The 19,941-nt window shown below is 59.0% G+C and overlaps 1 protein-coding gene across 1 annotated transcript; it reads left to right on the top strand.

Annotated features, from left to right (window-relative positions):
* The first annotated feature begins 219 nt into the window (after nt 1-219).
* NR5A1 (nuclear receptor subfamily 5 group A member 1) lies at nt 220-19,330 on the top strand. The gene is made up of 6 exons (XM_052649144.1): nt 220-321; nt 452-593; nt 2,677-3,302; nt 10,396-10,515; nt 12,337-12,484; nt 19,083-19,330. Exons 1-6 carry the CDS (start codon nt 220-222, stop codon nt 19,328-19,330), a joined length of 1,386 nt encoding a protein of 461 aa, XP_052505104.1.
* The last annotated feature ends 611 nt before the right edge of the window (nt 19,331-19,941 follow it).

The following is a 19,941-nucleotide window of genomic DNA, read 5'->3' as shown; positions in this document are numbered from 1 at the left end:
TGCTGTCGGCTGCTCAGGGCGCTCCCATGGGGGGCCTGCAACAGGCGTCCTTGACCACCGGCGCTGCGGTGGGGCCCGGGGGCCGGCCCGTAAGCAGGGCGCCGAGGGCCGCGCGGCCGCGGAGCGCAGGACCCACCGCGCCCAGGTCCCCCTGCACCACCAGCGGCCGTCCGGCTCTGCCATGAACCTCTCCTCCCTCCACAGGCGGACGCCGTGGGCATGGACTATTCGTACGACGAGGACCTGGACGAGCTGTGCCCCGTGTGTGGGGACAAGGTGTCCGGCTACCACTACGGGCTGCTCACATGCGAGAGCTGCAAGGTGAGCGGGCCGCTGGGCGGCAGGGTACAGGCGCGAACGGCGGCGGCGGGCGAGCCACGAGCGCGGCTGGGAGGTGCGGGGAAGGGGAGGCCGAGCCTGCCCCTCCTGCGCTGACTCCGCTCTCCCGCAGGGCTTCTTCAAGCGCACGGTGCAGAACAACAAGCACTACACGTGCACCGAGAGTCAGAGCTGCAAGATCGACAAGACGCAGCGCAAGCGCTGCCCCTTCTGCCGCTTCCAGAAGTGCCTGACGGTGGGGATGCGCCTGGAAGGTGCGCGTGCCGCGCCGCCTAGCCCTGGCCTCCGACGGCGAGGGCGCAGGGGCTGCAGATGGGCGAAGGGCTGAGGGGAGGGTGCCGTAGGTCTTCTGGAAGTTTCTGAGGCCAGGCAGTTAGTCCTTCACGTGAACTTAGGGCCGATCCCTGTGGGGGAGGCGTGAGAACCGATGCCGGTTTGGCTGAAGGGATGGGCACAGGACCAGCCTGGAGTGGGCTTGGGAAGTATCCAAAAGTGAACCCCAGAAAGCGGACCCTCTCCCCAGCCCTTGGGAGCAGAGCCCCACAGAGCTCCTCCCTCTGTGAGTTCTGTAACACCCCCACTGACATCCAACACCAAGCCAGAGCCAAGGTTTTCAGCACCTTTACTGGCTGGGTGACATTGGGCAAGTCCCTTAACCTCTCTGAGCTGCATACTCCCCATCTGAAGTGAAAGTGAAGGTTGCTCAGTCCTGTCCGACTCTTTGTGACCCCATGGGCTATACAGTTCATGGAATTCTCCAGGCCAGTATACTGGAGTGAGTAGCCTTTCCCTTCTCCAGGGGAACCCAGGGATCGAACCCAGGTCTCCCGCATTGCAGGGGGATTCTTTACCACAAGGGAAGGGGCTTTTCAGTAGTACCTTCCTCCTTGAGTTAGTGAGAGGATTGTATGAAAAGCTCCTAGCATGGTGCCTGAAATGTAGAAAGTGCTCACCAGGTTAGCTGGTATTGTTATCCTTACTGATGATATTCTCCATCCAGCATCACTGTGCAGCCCTCACTCACCCAGACCACTCATCTCTTCGTCCGTCCATCCAGCCAGAATGTTCACTCAGTTCGTTCACTCAGCAGGTCCCTAGCCAGGCCCTAGGAAGCTGGGGAGTGGGGACCAAGTGCCCCCAGAGAACCCAGGCCCATCCTTGTCTCCAGGCCCATCCTTGTCTCCCCGCCCACCCCTAACTCTCTGTCCAGAGGGGAGGAAAAACGCTTCAGCAGGAAAGACTCACGCTCTTTGAGGGTGGACAGTCATAGGCTTCCACCCCGCTGGCCCCAGCCGGGCTGTGCGCTGAGCAGGCAGCTGTTGGTTTAAGTTTTTAAACAATGTAGAAGGCCCCTGGTGGCTCTGAAAGCTGCCGGGCCCTAAGTCCTGCCACCTAGAGGAAGGGCTCCCGTTGGAAGGGGAATATCCTGTCCTGCCCCCAGAGCCCAGGTCCCCAGCTCCCAGGCTGCAGGGAGTGGAGCAGGGCTGCCCACTCCCATGGCAGGAAGACTGGCCAAGTGGGCCCTGGGACACCCTCCTTGCTGAGCACCGGCCTCTCTCTCCTCTCCTCTCCCTTCTCCTGGAGCTCAGGGTGGGGTCCTGTCTGAGCAGGGGCAGGGGCCACACTTTGGTTGCAGAGATACACCTGTTGGGTCCAGCTGGTGACACATTCTTGGCCAGGCGGAGGGACATCTGGTCAGCAAGGGAGGTCCCTTCCCCCAGCCCTAGACTCAGCTTCAAATTTGAAGGCAGCAGGGGAAGCCTGAGTCATTTTGCAACAGGGGTTCACCAGAGTTAGGCAGACAGTCAAGAAGCAGCTGGACCCTGGGAACCCACCTGGGAATGAGGCTGACCAGAGCCCACTTCCCATCACCACCTCCCTGCCCCATTGCTGGGCCCCTGGAAGTTCTCACCCTGGGTATGATAGCACTCAGTGGGAAGAGATGCCAGACATCTGGGTAAGAAGAGGATGCTGCCCGTGAACCCAGAACACTGGGTGTTTAGTAAAGTACGAGAGATGGAAAGGCTTTGAGACAGAAGGAATACCACAGGCAGGGTTGGGGACATGCCAAGCAGAGATGCAGAGAGATAGTAAGGTGGAGAGGAAAGAAGACAGGGGCTCGTGAGGGGTAGACAACGTGGTAAGGGGACCAGGGCCTTGAATGCCAGGTTAGGGGATTGACTCTTATGAATGCCAGGTTAAGGGGACCGGAGGGGCCATGAGAGGTGCGGAGCTGGGGAGAGGCCCAATCAGATCTGTTTGGGAAAGAGCTGTGAGTGGAGCGGTAGGGAGGGTGGCTGGAGGGGATGAGCCTGCCCCCTCTGCCTCTGCCCACAGCCGTGCGCGCTGACCGCATGCGAGGCGGCCGGAACAAGTTTGGGCCCATGTACAAGCGAGACCGGGCCCTGAAGCAGCAGAAGAAGGCACAGATTCGAGCCAATGGCTTCAAGCTGGAGACAGGCCCCCCGGTGGGGGTGCCCCCGCCGCCCCCTCCCCCACCGGACTACATGCTGCCCCATGGCCTACATGCCTCTGAGCCCAAGGGCCTGGCCTCCGGTCCACCAGCTGGGCCGCTGGGCGACTTTGGGGCCCCGGCGTTGCCTATGGCTGTGCCCAGCGCCCACGGGCCACTGGCTGGCTACCTCTACCCTGCCTTCCCTGGCCGCGCCATCAAGTCTGAGTACCCAGAGCCCTATGCCAGCCCCCCACAGGCCGGGCCGCCCTACGGCTACCCAGAGCCCTTCTCGGGGGGGCCTGGCGTGCCCGAGCTTATCCTCCAGCTGCTGCAGCTGGAGCCGGATGAGGACCAAGTGCGGGCGCGCATCGTGGGCTGCCTGCAGGAACCAGCCAAAGGCCGCCCCGACCAGCCTGCGCCCTTCAGCCTCCTGTGCAGGATGGCCGACCAGACCTTCATCTCCATCGTGGACTGGGCACGCAGGTGCATGGTCTTCAAGGAGCTGGAGGTGAGTCCCTCCTCCCACCTGGCCGGCCGCTGGATCTGGGGTGTCCTCTCAGCTGCCTAAGTCTCAGTCTTGGCCACCCCTTGGGTGGGACTAGCCTACCCACTGGCTTCAGGCTGTGTCAGGGGACGGAGGCCAGCCTGGGGAAGCGAGGAGCACTTCTGGTCCAACGCAGCCTGCCCTGGCCCTCTCCCTCCCCCCCACTCACCCCTCCCTCTCTCCCCTCCCCTGTTCCCTGGGTGCCTAGCTCGCATGGCCTCTGCCTCTGCCTCTCTCTGTTGCCTCTCTCCCGGCTGTGCTATCCATCTGTTTCCCTGTCTCTCTCGTCCCTTCACTCTCTGTCTCTTTCTCTCCCAGTCTGCGTCTCTCTAGACACTTCTCTTTATCTAGATTCTCCCAAACGACTAGCTGAGTCCCTGGGAAGCCGTCTCTGGCTGTCCCAGCCCAGCATCAGGAAGAGAGTCCAGGCCCTCCTGTCCTCTCGTTTGGAGGCCACCACTCCCCACTAGCCTCAGATGTCATGGAAGGGGTGTTAGTATCTCAGTTTGGGGTGCTTCTCCTTCCTCCCTAAGGCGAAACATCTTACTGTCCCTGCATCTCTCATGCATGGTGGTTGGTGTGCTTGTGCCGAGTCACTCAGTCGTGTCCGACTCTTGCGACCCGTAGACTATAGCCTTGCCAGACTCCTCTGTCCATGGGATTCCCCAGGCAAGAATACTGGAGTGGGCGGCCGTTTCCTTCTCCAGGGGATCTTCCCGACGCAGAGTTTGAACCCAGGTCTCCTGCATTGCAGTCAGACTCTTTACCGACTAAGCTATGAGGGAAGCGCTATGGTGGCTGGTCCTAGGTGTAAATGTGTGTGTGTGTGTGTGTGTGTGTATGTGTGTGTGTGCAGGGAGAGCTAGGTGCCAGGATAAGTAGGGCATGGCAGGGCCCACCTCTCATCTTCCAGATGCTCTGGCTGCAGGGTCTTCCATTCCCCTGGATTGGGATACCTGTGGCTAAAATAAGCAGGAAAGCAGCAGGAGAAACTAAGGCCAGACACGGAAGAACATCTCACTCCTCCCGCCCAGTGGTTTGAAGCGCTCAAAGGCTGAGAGCTGCCCCTGGCTAGTGCCCTGGCTCCCTCTGACCAGGGTGTCCTGCCAACCTCAGAGGCCCCGAAGCCTGGCCAGAGCCCATCCTCCCAGGCCCAAAAGCGATAGGCCTTCCGTCCAGGCCTGTGGCTGTCTGCTGCTTTCAGGTCTGCCCCCCAAACAGCAGGGCCTGTTGCCCTCCCTGCAGAGCCGCTGCAGCCTTGAGCGCATTGTCAGTGCTGACGCCACGCAGGCCTGGGCTTCCTCCAGGGGCATGTGGCCGGATGGGCCGGGGGCACTGCCTGCCGGGGCTGGGCTGGACGTGGGGTGGGGGAGGGGTGAGATGAAGGCTGGGCACTGTGAACCCACGAGGCACTGTGGGGCCGGGGGTCTGGGTTGCTCTGGGAGTCAAGAGTCGGCAGCGATGGCTTCTGCTTCTACTGTGGAGGGCCTGTGTCGTGGCTGAGGTCTGGGGATGTGCTGCGTGTCTGTTGTGGGGTGGGACTTCTCGCCCATGCCCCCTCTCTAGGCTGACCTCATGGACAGAACAAGAGGCAGGGCCTCAAACAGTCCCATCTGCCTTCTACTCATGCCTGGAGGCCCTGAGTGGGGGATGAGGGTCCCAAGACCCTTGGATTGGTTGCCAGCTTTCCCTCCAAGCCTCCCATGAGCCCCCAGTGCAGAGGGGAGGAGGAACGGAGCCTTCCTGGCCTTCCAGAACCCTGGATCCAGGGGCAGGGCACTTCCTCTGGCCGCCTTCCTGGTCTCTCGGGGGTTTTTCACGCAGGATGGGAAGGGCTTTTGTCCCAGCTTTGCTGAGTGTTTTTTCCTGCCTCTGGCTTCTCTGTGGTCCAAACCTTCCTGCTTCCCCTTTCCAGAGTCTCTGAATCAAGCCCAGGTTACCAACCTCTGTAAAGGAGACTTGCAGATAAGTACTAGCCCAGCCCTTAGAGGGCCTCTCATCAGCCACATGGAACTTCTTTCCCACTGGTCCAATAAGTCCTGGGCTGATGTGTTTGCAGAGCCAGAGCTAGGGAAGCTGACAGGTGGGAGGGGAGCCGAGTGACTCTGTTCTCCCCTTTGACCCTTCATTTCTCACCTCTGAGCAGGACACATCTTAGCAGCCAGCAGAGAGGGTGCTCTGAGAGTGGGGCCGCCCGTGGCCTGTGCATGGGGACAGTGAAATGGATGAGACCCGGGGGCTGCAGGCCAGAGGAGGAGACAGACATGCACATAGATAATGCCGACACAGGGCACAGGGTGCTCAGGTCTCTGAGAGCAGAAGAAAGGGGCCAAGGAAGCCCAGTAGGAGAGCAAATGGTTCTATCTTAGAAAGTTAGGAGAGGTTGCTTTGATCTGCCCCTCTCCAGAAAGCAGTCTGAAAAGGTTAAGTGTGTTCCAGGAAATGGGAACAGCATCAGGTCCAGAAATGCAAAAAGGCTTCACAAGTCAGAGAACCCCAGGCAGTACTGTGAGGCAGGGCTGGAGAGGCAGGGAGGGTGGGAAGCAGAGCCTGAACCAGGAGAAGGTCGTTTGGTGGTGGGTGATGGACAGCCAGCCAGGGAAGGCCAGCTCCCACCACAGAGCCGGCGCTCTCCCTAGAGAGACCCACTCAATCCCCTGTGATGCTGATGACGTCTTGCTGCTCAGGGCAAGGTATGAGGTCATTGATGAGCTGATATTGGGGGCTTCAGATGCCCTTTTGGGGTTCCCCTCCTCCGTCCTCTTTCCCAGCCTCGATGTCCCTCTGTCTCTGCATGATGTTCCATCTCATGTAATCACGTGTGCTAAATATGATGTGGCCCAGAGATAAGAAGCACAGACTGGAAGCGAGGAGGCCTGTGTGCAGCTTGCACATTGCCACTCATCTGCTGTGTGCCTTTGGTGACTTTACTCCCCTGGACCTCATTTTTCCGTAGCTGTAAAAAGGGGGCAGTGGAAATAATCGCCACCTCATAGGATTGTTGGAAGGGCTTAGTGCACAGGAAGTGTTCAGTGAGTCGGGGCTCAGCTCCCTCCCTCACCCCCTGCTGCTGTTCCACTGAATCTAACCTTGCAGGTGGCAGACAGGCCAGGACAGGAAGAAGGAGAAAAGATATATCGTGTCTGTGTTCCTCTGAGCATGCTAGGGCTCTGACAGAAGACAGGGCCCACCTTGCCCTGTGCTTCCGAAGCAGCTTTGTACCTGCAAGGTAGCAGAAACTCACCTGTGTGCACTGTTTAGTGGGGGCGGGGTGTAGGCCCAGGCAGGCAGCCTTTCTGGACGGTCCCCCTGAGGGACAGCTGGGAGGATGCAAGATAGCAATCAGGGAGGTAGAGGCGAGGGCCAAGAACGCCTAATGACCCATCTTGACATCAGCGCACCCTTGACGCCCAGCTCCGAGGCCCTCAATCGGCAACACGTTTAACTGCTTAGATATATGGTTTCATTTAAGTGACAGTAACTCTGTCAGTCCTGGGCTGACAAATGACAGCCCGCCAACCACTCGGCCGGGACAGCGCCACGGCCAGCCCATGGCTTGTCAGCCACTGGAGAATTACAGAGCCTGCTGGCCTTCGACCGCCAGACCATCAGACCCCAGGGGACTCCAGGGGGGGCCTGCTGGGAGGGAGGTCATCTCAGCACCCATAAATACCCGGTCTCTGAGGCAGGCTGCAAAGTGTCAAGGCTCCAGGAAGATTTGTGGCGGACCAGCAGAAGGGGTGGGCGGCTGGTGGGCCCCGCAGACAGGCCTGGCTGATAAAAGACCCCAGGGCTGAGACTGCAAATGTCCTGATTGCCAGGGTGAAGGTAGAGGAAGAACCTTTTGCTTAGGGAGAAGCCCACGGAAGGTGAAGACCAGCCCTCTTTGGTTAAGTGAGCCTCTTTGCCACTTGCTTTCCACCCACTCCAGTACTATTGCCTGGAAAATCCCATGGACTGAGGAGCCTGGTAGGCTACAGTCTGTGGGATCACAAAGAGTCGGACACAACTGAGTGACTTCACTTTTCACTTTCCTATGGAGAGGAACTGGCCCTGTGGTTTTCCTTTTAATGAAAAGGGGAGTGTGTGTGTGTGTATGCGTGCTTTCCTCTGTGTGCCGAATGTTTGGAGTTTGGTATCTTTGTGTGACCATCTAGGCAAAGTGAGAGTGAAGCGTCTGGAAGGCACAACTGCTTAGCTGATGGGTAGGGGAACCCAGGTGAGGGGGGCAGTGTCTCTGGAATAACTCACCTGGGAACCCTCATGACTGACACCACTGTTTTCTGTAACCAAAAGAGGGAGGATTTATTTTTCCCATCTCTCAGAATAAGAAATCAGGGCCGAGTGTGTGGCTAAGTGGGAACCAGAAGGCACAGGGCGCTGAAGCCCAGCCTCCAAGGTGCATCTCTCTGCCTGTGCCCCTTCCACCCCCATGGCGGGGCTGCCCCCACTCCCGGGGTTCGAGGTCTGGGTACAGAGTCTGCTCCCGGGGCTTGGCCAGCCGGGTCACTGTGACCCCTTCTGCTTTCTGCCCAAAGCTCAGCCAGCTTATCTTCTAATTCTCCCCCTTATCTCATGTGCTTCCATCTCCCCACCCCCTGTTCCCTTAATTCAGGCACAAGGGTGTCTGCTCCCGAGAGCCCCAGTTGGGGCGGGGGGGGGGTGGTGGGCAGGGCCCATCCCTGCACACCCTCTGTCTCCATCTGGGTTGGCTAAAGCGGGCCAGTGTGACTCCCCGAGCAGGAGGTGACGGGGAGCGGGGGCCTGGCCAAGGTGCTTGCTGAGCCTTGCCTTCCTCCTTGGAAGGGGTGGGCAGGCTCTCTGGGGGCTGGCCACTTCCTGAGGTGAGATAAGGCGGGGTGCCCCCTGCCTGCTGTGTCTCCTGGCCTCTCCATTCAGAGCTACTTCTGCCTGAGCCTGGGCTTCCCCTGGCCCGGGTTTTTTTTTTGTTCAGACAGTTATGAGGCTCTAGGGCGGACTTTCTGCCGGGAGAGGAGGGGGAGTGGTGGGTTTTTGACATGGAGGTGAGGGGAGGCAGGAGAATGGGAAGGCAGAGCAGGGTAGAGACAGACCCTTCATCTTATTCTCAGCCGTGCGGGCTGGGAAGGGCTGGGCAGGTGAGTCCTGGAGGAACCTGTCTGTGTGCCCGGCAGCTTGCTTTGTTCTTTGTCCACTTTTCTCTCCTCCTGTCTGTCTGAGGACTGGCTCCAGGGCCACCCCTAGGAGAAGAGCAGAGCAGAGGGGAAGAGGGGCTTCTACCCACCCCGCCTCCCCGAGCTGTTGGTCAGGTCTGAGCCAGGTCCCCACACGCCGGGGGCTGCCTGGACGCCTCTGGCCTCCAGGTTGAGGGTGATTCCTCTGGGCTGCCTGTGTATGTCTCGAGGAACACACATTTGTTCATCAAGCAAAACTGACCCCCCTCTTCTGGGGACCCAGAGATGAGCTGGATACCAGTCCTGCCGTCGCAGACCCCACAGGTTATCAGGGAAGATACGAAGAAGAGACATGAATAGTACCATCAGATGTTGTAGTTGCCAAGTCGGGAGGAGGGGGAGGCTTTCTGGGGGCGGTAGTGAACATGCCCTGAACTCTGGGGTGGCAAGGGTGGGGCTTCCTCCATACCTAGAGGTTAAAAGCACAAATGAACCAGAAAGAGCTGTGTGACCTCGGGTAAGTTAGTTGATCTCTCTGAGCTCAGTGTCCTTTATTCTTGGTGTCCGATTCAAGAGACCCCATGAACTGTAGCCCTCCAGGCTTCTCTATACATGAAATTCTCCAGGCAAGAATACTGGAGTGGGTAGCCATTCCCTTCCCCCAGGGGATCTTCCTGACCCAGGGATTAAACCCAGGTCTCCCATATTGCAGGCAGATTCTTTACTATCTGAACCACTAGCGAATCCCGCTTTTTTCTGTAGACTGGGGATAACAGCAGCACCTACCACAAACACTTGGGGAGCTGTAACAACATGACTACATGTTGTAGTTTGCATTCACTGCAGGGCATGGCCCAGGAAGGTGCCCGGGGAGTGCCCGCTGGGTAGACAGTGGCTGGTCCATGAGCCACAGATGCTGAGAAGGACTGGAGTCTGCCCTGTGTGCTCCCAGGATGACACACTGCACCCAGGACCGTTCTGAACACCCAGAAGGGTTCAATTGTCACTGCTGTGAGCTGTGGCCCGAGAATGCCAGCCGTGGCCCTGGCCTGGCTCTGTTTCTCTCTGATTCCTGGAGAGTCCCTTGCCCTCTCTGAGTGGCAGATTCTTCATCTGGAAATAGTTTAGGCCGGGGGTGCCCTGAGGCCCCTTCTGGCTCTGGCATCCCATGGTCCTGAGTCCCACTTGTCACTGTCAGGCTAGAGTGTGGCAATCACCATGCTGGAAGACTGTCCCTGCCCTCACACTGAGTGCCCCCAAGGACAGCCTAGGGACTAGAATCAGCCCTGTGCACCCTTCTGTTCCTCCTTCCGATGTAGGCCCTTGCCAGGCACCTGCTCATTCCCTGGGCTGCAGGCAGGCTTGAGCTTAAAGGTTCTGCACAAGACCCAGGGGAAGCCCTCTGACACGGCTCCTTTTGGAGCGATTGAGGCTGCTAGAGATGTGACCACAAGCCAAATGGGCACAATGAAAAATTAACACTAATTTCCCCTTGCATTTGAAGGAATCCTTCACAAATCGTTTTGCTGGACATTATTCGCTAACATTTACTGAGGGCTTAATATGTGCTGGACCACCTTCTAATACTTTGCCCACTTTCCAGATGAGAAAACCGAGGCCCACAGAGGTGACAGAATTTGCTTAAGGTCATACAGCTTGTAAGAGGCAGAGCCATGGCCTGCAGCCAGGCCCAGCCAAGTCTATCGGGCCTCCACTGGACCCTCTTATTATTTTGCCAGACCTGTACCTTACTTTGATGAGGAAGACAGATGGGCAGCCTGGACACAGAGGCTGGGCAACTTGCCTGGGTCACGTGCGCCGTTGAGCGTCTGAACGGGGGGAGGGGGAGGGGAAGGTGCCCAGCAGGATGGGACCCCGGGCCCCGGTGTGCCTCTTCCTCGCAGGTGGCCGACCAGATGACACTGCTGCAGAACTGCTGGAGTGAGCTGCTGGTGTTTGACCACATCTACCGTCAGATTCAGCATGGCAAGGAGAGCAGCATCCTGCTGGTCACCGGGCAGGAGGTGACCGGACCCTACTCTGCCCCCCGCCCACCCCCACCAACCATGCCCTTCCAGAATTCTGGGCCCAGAAGAGATCCCAGGCCTCTTCAGGGCTGGCCCTAGACACCACTGAATATCAGCCCTTTCCCCAGCTTCGCGGGATGCCCACCAGCCCGACCTCCCTCTGACCAGCCCTAGCTTTGACCTGGAGAGGAGCCAGCCCCTGGGAGCCCTGTTCTGGGGGAGCAGCTCAGAGCTGCGGGGAGGGTCTGGAAGGCTCTGGGAGGAGGTGGCGGTGGCACTGAGTAGTGAGAGAGTGAATAAGGGCTGGTCGGGCAGCGACACAGGTGGCGGGACAGTCCCCACCTCCACACATGCAGAGGAGATGGCGTGAGCCAAGCTCAGAGAGGCAGGTTAGGACTGTGGAGCTTTGGGGGCCGCTGGGAGGAGGGTCTGGAGGGGAGGCGCCCTGTGGGGCTGAGATGAGGTACGAGATAAAGCTGGAGGGCTGGCTAGGGGCTTGCAGGTTCTAAATCCTGAATGGATGGATGGATGGGCGAAGGGGTCTGGGCCCCAAAGAGCTCAGAGTCAGAATTTGGGCACTCATAGAGTGGGAAAAGTAGGGACCCCAGGATGGGAGACATGGTGGGGTTGGGTTGTCTCCTGAAATCAAACAGGGAGCATCAGAAGAGTTTTAAGTGGGGAAGTTCACAGCCAGGTTGTATTTTAGGAAACGGCAGGATGGGTGGTGAAGAGGAAACAAAGGTAGTCACCCACTGCTCAGAACACTTGGGACCTGGGAGGGCACGATTCAAAGGGGTGCTGAGACAGGGTGGAGGGAAAATGGAGGGAAGAAGAAGGAAGGAAAGGGAGGCTGATGCCCAGGGTCTAACCTATGGAGGGAGCATCACTCCTGGTGTGTGTGGGGGGTGTGGATACAAGAGGGGGAGTGGGTTTCACAGGTGCTTGGAGTGGGGGTGGGGTGGAGATCGGCGACTATGGCCCTGCTCCCCACCCCCTACCTCCACCCCAAGCCCTTTGTCTTCATCCTCTGTCCTCCTCTGAGTGCCTCAGGCCATCCACGGCCAGCAGAAAGCTGGTCATAAGGGGGTAAATTTGAGGCCACCTGTGAGTGCACGTGAAGTGAGTGCAAGGCAGGAGGGTTGACCCCTGCCAACAGGTGGGTGTTCGGCTCTGAGGTCATGGGACCATGTGTGCGCGCCCTGCACCTGTATTTTATTGTGCAGATATCTCCACACACATAAGTGGGGGGATGTTGAGACCTGCCCGTCACCATGTCAGTGGGAACATATACACGGACGTGTGGACATGTGCGTGTTACCCTATGATGCGACCATAAGAGGGGGTGTGTGTGTGTGTTCATGCCCCGTGAGTGTGTCCCTGCATGTGTGTGAACACGAGCTGAGGTGTGGCCACGTCCCCCGTCCAGGTGTCCCCCTGCGGCCCCGGGGCAGTCATGGGGCCGCATCCATGTGTTTCCGGGCAGAGCTGCCCTGCCCTCGCCCCACACCCAGCACAAGGTGGCACTCCCTGCACCGCGGGAGCGAGTGGTGCTGCACCGCGGGATCCCGCGGCCGCTCTTTGCGCGTGAAGGACTCTTCAGCTCTCCCTCCGCACCCACCTGCCTGATGTCGGCTCTGCAACGTGGCGGGGGGCTTGGCTCCATGCAGGGAGCAGAGCTGGGCGGGGCGGGGACTTGAGGAGAGGCCTTCCCACCCGGCTCTGCCCCTAGGCGGGGCACGCCTGACCCCCGGCCTCTGACCAGTGCCTGCCCTGCACGCCCTCCCCTCGCGGCGCTGACCCTGCCCTGTGCCCGCCCAGGTGGAGCTGACCACGGTGGCCGCCCAGGCCGGCTCCCTGCTGCACAGCCTGGTGCTTCGGGCGCAGGAGTTGGTGCTGCAGCTGCACGCGCTGCAGCTGGATCGCCAGGAGTTCGTCTGCCTCAAGTTCCTCATTCTCTTCAGCCTCGGTGAGTGGGCTGAGCGAGGCCTGGCCTGGGGGTCAGGTGGATGGCAGGTGGTGGGGTGGAGGTGCGGCTGGCAAAGAGACCCCAAGGTGGGGCGGTTCTCTGATGGGCGTCCTCGGAGAGGCCAGGACCCCTCCCTTCGTGAAGAAAGCTCTGAGGGGACCTGGTCCAGGGCCTGCTTCCTCTCTGGGCCTGAGTTTCTCTGTGTAGGAGGACAGAGGGCCAGGATGAGGTCTAAGACTTGCCCTTTATGGGATAAGGACGTCCCCTGAGAATTTGGTAAATTCTTGGCTGAAAGCCTTAGGGAAGTGCTCAGGCCAGCCCTAGAAAATGCCCGTGTGATTTCAGGAGCTTCTGATCCATGGTTCCCATCCTGAGGTTCCCTGCTTTTCCTAATTCCCTGCTCCAGGGGTGTCTTTGAGGCCCAGACCCCTTTGCCCATTCATTCATTCAACCCAAATCCTTGTCTTCAAGGGAAGCTGAGACAACAAGTATAATATGATTAGTAAACTATACAAATTAGTGAAATGACTAGTAAAATGTGTCACCTGGAAGACTGTGGTAAGTGCCAAGGAGGAAAAAAAAGCCGGGCAGGGGCAGAGGGCAGTCCAGGCCACCTGTTCTTCCAGCTCTACAAGTGTCTGGTGTCTGCCTCCTTGTGCCCTCCTGATCCTGGCCCAGCCTGTGCCACTCACGTCTCCACCCTGCTTCTGGGTTCTCATCAAGTCAGCCTCCCTCTGTCCTCCTTCACCCAGCAAGCTATGTCCAGTGCCCTCCTTGTGCCCAGAAATGCTGTGCCCCTCTCTCAGGCAGCTCCCAGTCTGGGAGAGGCCTTTGCACAGCACTGTCAGGGCTGAGACAAAGAGATGGGGAATCCGGGATGGGGAGCAAGGGATCTGCTTGGAAGGCTTCCTGGAAGGGGACATCTGAACAGGGAATTGGAGGATGAGTGGAGTTTGCTAGGGGAATACATCTTTTAGCAGAGGTATAGATGGGATGAAAGGTTGGAAGAGAGGGCAGTGAATGCCTTGTCACCTGGAGAGAGGGCAGGATGGAGATGTTATCTTTGTGGGAAATGACATCATAGTCACTGTCTGGCAAGTGTGTGCCTGCCCAAGAGTCCGGGCAGCTGGGGAAGCAGAGGGTAAGATAATGGCGGGGAGTAGGGTGATTAGTGGAGTATTGACTGGGGGAAGCCCTGTGCTCAGGCTGTGGTCATGGGCCTGGGTGCCTAGGCTGGACTCTGGCACAACAGGTTGGTAGCTGGAGGAGGCTTGTCTGCAGGGCTATAGAGCTTGGTAGGAGACAACCATGGTGGAGGGTGGGGGCAGGATCTTTCCTCTAACAGTGCAAGCTAGGGAAGGAAGTGAATGCATGAACAAGTCTCTCTCCATCTTTATCTCACACTGTGCCTTGTCTTTGGGGGGAGTGACCTGGGTCATGACAGTGACCCTCCGGGTGGGGGCCAGAATGTTGGGGCTGTGAGGGGAGAAGGCCTATGACCCAGGCTTTTCTGAGCTCCTGGGTGCACAGTGAGAGGAAGCCAGGGGAGCTACAGAGGCTGCTGACTGACAGGTTCCGGGTTAGGAGAGGAGTCTGAGCAGTCCAGCGTGAGCAGGACGGGCCCAAGAGGAGAGACCAGTGACAGCTGGGATACTGGGGAAATCTGCCTGGAGGAGGGCCCTCTGCGCTGGGCCTTGCTGTATGAGCAGGAGTATTCTGGGAGAAACAAAGCAAGCAGCAGCAAGGGCATTCCAGACTGAAGGAATAGCTGGTGCAGAGGGATGGGGAGAATCCTATCAGCTCGGTTGTAGCTGTGGGGCAGGGAGAGGGTGAAGAGGAGGCTGGAGAGGTGGGCAGGGGCCAAGCTGGGCAAGGCCTTGAAGGCCAGGCCAGTACCTTGAAGCTTCCCTTGGGAAGGATCTGCAGCAGGGAGAATCATGATCTAGTTTGCATTTTGGAAAGGTCCTTCTGACTGCAGCATGGGAAAAGGATGCCTGTGGCAGCCCAGAACCCTGCCAGAGGTTAGACGTGGGGCTAGGAGAAGCAGATACAATCTGGGCAAGATGAGGGGCATGATTTGCCCTGAGTCTGGAAGGTGGGAGGGGGCTACTCCCAAGATCCCACCCAGACCGCCAGACCGGGGTCCCCAAGGGAACTGGGGCCCAAGAGAGGGGTGGCCACTTGCCCATCGCCCTTCAGCTGGCATGCTGAGCATCACCCCAGGGCAGTGCCTCCCTGAGCTGCTCAGCTTGAACCCGTGTGATGACTGTCCCCCCACCCCGGCCACCCCGCCCTCCCACCCTGCCCCTCCACCCAGCTGCCCCTTCTCGCCTGCCTCCACAGAAGGGTGCCATTTGGTGTCTAAATAGCCGGCTCAGGCAGGCGCGAAGGCAGGTAAGGAGGTTTAATTAAAATTAGTGCCTCTCTCCTGGCAATCACGGTGTTTATGAAGATGGGCCCGGCTGGCATTGTTCTGCAGAGGACTTAATCGAAGCTTAATGGATTGACCTAACATTCGATTTCCTGACTTGCATTGAGGCGGCGGCAGCAGCATTCCCTTAAGCGTTTGCAATTTACCCACTGCTCGCGCCAACAAAAGGCGGCCTGAATAGCAGCCCCACTCGAGGGGCCATTGTGCGCGGGGGCGCCTGCCTGAGTCACCGCTATTGGGACAACATTCTTTATGCCTCGCTGGAATGAAAGGATTATTCAAATATTCAATTAAACCGTGAAAAGGGGGCTTTTCTGAGAACCTGGGGGCCCCCGGCTCCGCGGAGCTAGCGGGCTGCTCTCGGAGGTGGGGGTGATATCTCCCAGCTCCCCCACCCACCCACCCACCCCAGGACTGCTGAGCAGGCCCATCTCCAACCTTTAGCGGCTCAGGGCCCATAGCTGGACAGCAGATGAGGTCCAGCTCTTGGGTGCCCTGAGACGCAGAGTTGAATTTGCCCCCATTGTGCAGATGATGGGAGACTGAGGCTCAGACTGGGGAAGAGACTTGCCCCCGGTCACCCAGCTGGTGAGCTGGGATTTGAGTCCCCGACACAGCAGGGGACACCTTCAGGTTTCTGTGACTCCTGCGTCTAAGGGAGGAAGGGTGTGTTGTCCCAGGGGATGCAGGCTCTGTCACATGGTCATCCCGGAGCATCTTCACAGCAGTCCCTTTAGAGGGCGGCTGGGCGGAGGGGCATGACTTGATCATGCTCCCCTCCTAGGGGGAGTCCAGAAGTCTCCCTGCGGAAACCAAGGACCCCAGGCTGGGTGGTCCTTGGACCGGACTCCTGGGTTGGATGGAACATGAGGGCATCATGTCATCTAATCCCCCAGGAACCCGTGTCCAGGCCCGACCCTGCCCCTGCTTACCCATAGTGCTTTGGAGCCAGAGAGATCTGGGTTCGAGTCCCGGCTCTGGTATCGACTGTGTGCTCCAGGCACGCTCACACCCTTTCCTGCCTGCCTTCCTGTCTGTAGGGATTAGCTGATGGAGGTGGGCAGGGAAGGTGCGGCGGGTGCTGGGAAAACGACTTTCCTGTCTTGCACTGTGGTGGCTGGGGCTCAATTAGTGGCCGTGCCTCCCTCCCCCAGCCCTGCAGTCCACCTCGGGGGGCAGTGGGTGTCTCCAGCCTGCTGAGAGCTGCCAGCAGGGGTGTGTCCCTGAAAGCTGTCCTTGTCTGCAGCTCCCCACCTGTGCTCCGCCCTGCTGTCCCTGTCGCACTGCTGCTGGGAACAGTAAATCCTGGTAAAGCCGGGGCTCCGGTCCTCCCAGCCCCCTCCCACTCCTGCCTCTACTGCAGCATCTTGGCCGGTCCTTCCCGCACCCTCCCCTGTTTCCTCTGGGCCCCTTGCCTTCTGTGTGGCCTTGAGCTGGTCCCTACCCTTCTCTGGACCCCCAGCCTCCTATTATAAATTGTCAGAAGACAAACTGGAGAATTGCCCAGCCCAGCGGATGGTAGGGATTGAAGGTAGATGGGGTTGGAAAGAGATTGGGAAGTGGATGGGACTGGTAGGCACCTCTTGCCCCCAGGGAGGCTAGTTAGGTGGGGAGACTTCCCATGACCTTTGAGTGAGTCTGGAGAGGACCAGCCTAGGGAATAGTTATGTACAGTTGGACAGGTTGTTTAACTGAACAAGGGCACCTAGACAGGGGAAAGGTAGAGCCTGAAACCCAGCCTGCATGCCCCTCACCAAGCTGTCTTTCTGTGGGTACGGGGAACCTTCTGTATAACTGGCACAAAGGTGCCTTATGGGCTAATGGTAATTCTGGGGAGGCCAGGAAGAACATTACCCTGGCTCACTTCGTGTATGAAGGGAGGGGAATATCATGGGGGAAAGATTGGAGCGGGGGAGTGCCCAGATCCTGCCATACGCCTGAGGTCCAGCTCAGATTTCCCTAAATCCGACTTTGGACAACACAGGCCTCGACGGGCACGCTGGGGGCGGCTGGGGATCAGGGTTGCCAGGAGCATCCAGCCCTCCTGGCGCAGCGGGTGTTAAGAGGGATTAGAAGGGCCAAGGGCTGCGCATGCTGGGCTCCAGACTCCCCTGCAGTGGCAGGGCTGTGAGCGATGGGAGCCGAGGGGAAGTGGATGGACGACTGATTTCTGAAACACAGGCCACCGCATCCCAGGCCATATGGGGCTAGGAGTCAGGGATGCAGACAGGGTCTGTGGGTTCCTGCTGACCAGTAGCCCCTAGGCAGGGCACCAGCTGAAGATGCTGCCCAGGAGCTGAGGGGGGCTCCTGTGACAGGAAACTGGCCCTCTGTGGGCACCCTGGGGTCCAGGCGCCTGTGCAGCTTCCCCTGCCTCCTGGTGGGCGTGGCCCCTTCCATAGAGGACGAAGGCCTTCAGGTCAGGAGAGGATAGGGCGCGGGCCACCAGTTCTAAGCAGTGGGGCTGGGATTTCAACCACCATCCATTTCACACTGGAGACACTTAATTTTTGTCTCCTCACTGGGCCTCTGGGCAGAGGATGCACTGACCACACTCCTTTGTCCCTGGTCCACACAGAGCTACCCAGCCACCCGCCACTCCCTCCCATCGGCAAGTGTCCCTTTATGTTTTGTCCCTGTTCTTGCACAATGTCCGTGTTTTCTGTGCAAGCATTTTTTATTGCTTTGGTTTTTGTTGTTGTTTTCGGCTGCACTGGGCGGCATGTGGGCTCTTAGTTCCCCAACCAGGGATCGAACTCACGCCTCTCCATTGGTAGCTCAGAGTCTTAACCACTGGGCCACCGGGGAAGTCCTTTTCAAGCATTTTTAAGTTATGTAGATGGTGTTTGGGCTTCCCCCGAGGCTCAGCAGTAAAGAATCCACCTGCTAATGCAGGAGACACGGGTTGGACCCCTGGGTCAGGAAGATCCCTTGGAAAGGGAAATGGCAACCCAGTCCAGTATTCTTGCCTGGAAAAATCCCGTGGACAGAGGAGCCTGGTGGAATATAGTCCGTGGGGTCACAAAAGAATCAGACACAACTTAGCGACTAAACAACAGCAAAGATGGTGTTCCCTTATAGATCTCATTCTGAATCTCCCTTTTTTGTTTTTATTCTGTTTCCCCTCTGCCCTCCTCAGCCCCAGGCTTTTAAGGGTTTGTCCATTTGCTCACCGCTGTGTCTGCCCCATTACTTCTGTCTACTGCACAGGACTCCCGGGGGTGTAGCCCCCGCCCGGCCATCCAGGCCACCTCCCCATCACTGTAAATACTGTTGCGGTGAGCATCCAAGGGCCCCTCCCCATGGCCCCTTGAGAGAATTTCCTTGGGGTGCTGGAGCCTCTTGATTGGCCAGAAGGTAGATCAAAAGTGTGTCTGCCACTGTCTGGAACAGTGGATGGGACCCCTCCACTCACAGCTCGCCTCTCGGGATGGTGCTGATGCGCGACAGTGATGATGGTGGTGGGGTGCTGATGCGGATGGTCACTCCCTGGAAACAACAGCAACAGGATGGTTTTGACCTTGGGGGATGGTGTTGGCCATGGACATGGGGAGAGGAGGAGTAACAATGACAGTAACCCGGGGAGCCTCGGGAAAGTGCCCGACGCTCGTTCCTCTGAGCACTCTCTGGGTGTCGGCTCCCTGGACTCTCACAACCATCTTGTGAAGGAGAGGCTATTGTTGCTCCGCTTTGCTAGTGAAGAAATCGAGAGGTTCAAAAACAGGTCCGAGGATGTACCAGGGGAGGTTGGCGATGGTCCTGGTGGGCGCGATGACAGTGGCGGCAGCGGTGGTGACAGGTGCTTGTGGCTGGGTGGCCGGCGGTGGCCTAGCGTGTGACAACCACAGGGGTGTCAGCGGCGGTGACTGCTGCCGGTGGTGGCGTTCAACCAAGGTGTCGATGGTGACAGCAACCCTGGTGGTGGCAGGAACGACCGTGGTTTGGTAGTTGACGGCGGCAGGGACCACGTGCGTGAAAACCAGGGATGCTGGTGCCGGTGTCCGCCAACCGCAGGCATGGCGCCGTGGCGGCGATGGGGAGACTGTGGTTCGCGGTTGATGGTGGCAGTGCCCACGTCTCTGGTGATCGCAGGGACGTTGGTGTGGGTGAAGCCAGCGGCGGGGTCGGTGATGTGACGGGACTGGTGACCGACCCCTCCCTCTGCAGATGTGAAGTTCCTGAACAATCACAGCCTGGTGAAGGAAGCTCAGGAGAAGGCCAACGCCGCCCTGCTCGACTACACCCTGTGCCACTACCCGCACTGCGGGGACAAGTTCCAGCAGCTGCTGCTGTGCCTGGTGGAGGTGCGGGCGCTGAGCATGCAGGCCAAGGAGTACCTGTACCACAAACACCTGGGCAACGAGATGCCCCGAAACAACCTGCTCATCGAGATGCTGCAGGCCAAGCAGACTTGAGGCCGGGCCAGCGCGGGGGCGGGGCCGGGCCGGGGCCAGGGGCGGGGCCGGGCCAGCGCGGGGGCGGGGCCGGGCCGGGGCCAGGGGCGGGGCGCGGCGCCCCGCGGCCTCCAGGTGGTTTACTTTTATTACGCTGGCCCAGGACCCCACCACGTAGGCCGCTGCCCCTCAGCTCTCGGAAGCCCCGTGTTTGGGGTGGGCGAGGGTGAGCAGGGCCTGGCTGAGGGCAGGTGGTCCCCATTCACCGCTGGCACTGGCCTGCCACTCAGAGTGCCCCCAAGGAGGTGGCTGCTAGCCACTCCTTCCCTCCCCCTGCTCCCAGCTGTCTGTCCTGGAGTCTGGATCCCAGGCCCAGGGAGGAGGTTCGGATTCCCTGGTGGACCTCAACGTCCCTTGAGTCAGAGGTCATCCCTTCGTCCTCTCCTGGGAGCAGAGGCAGAGAGAGGTCGAGTGGACATCAGCGGGCGGGAGAGAAGTGGGTCTCCAGACCCCCTCCTGGAGACCAGGAGGGAAGCCCTCTGTTTTGTAAACTAAGGAGAACAGAGTTTGCAAACTTAGGCAAGGGACTGTTGGGCCCTGGAGGACACTGGGAGACTGGTTAGGACAAAAAG

Source organism: Budorcas taxicolor, chromosome 11 (genome assembly GCF_023091745.1).
Source record: "Budorcas taxicolor isolate Tak-1 chromosome 11, Takin1.1, whole genome shotgun sequence".
NCBI classification, from domain to species: domain Eukaryota; kingdom Metazoa; phylum Chordata; class Mammalia; order Artiodactyla; family Bovidae; genus Budorcas; species Budorcas taxicolor.
Note: the sequence above shows the minus strand (reverse complement) of the source record. Positions and strands in the feature narration are given on the sequence as shown.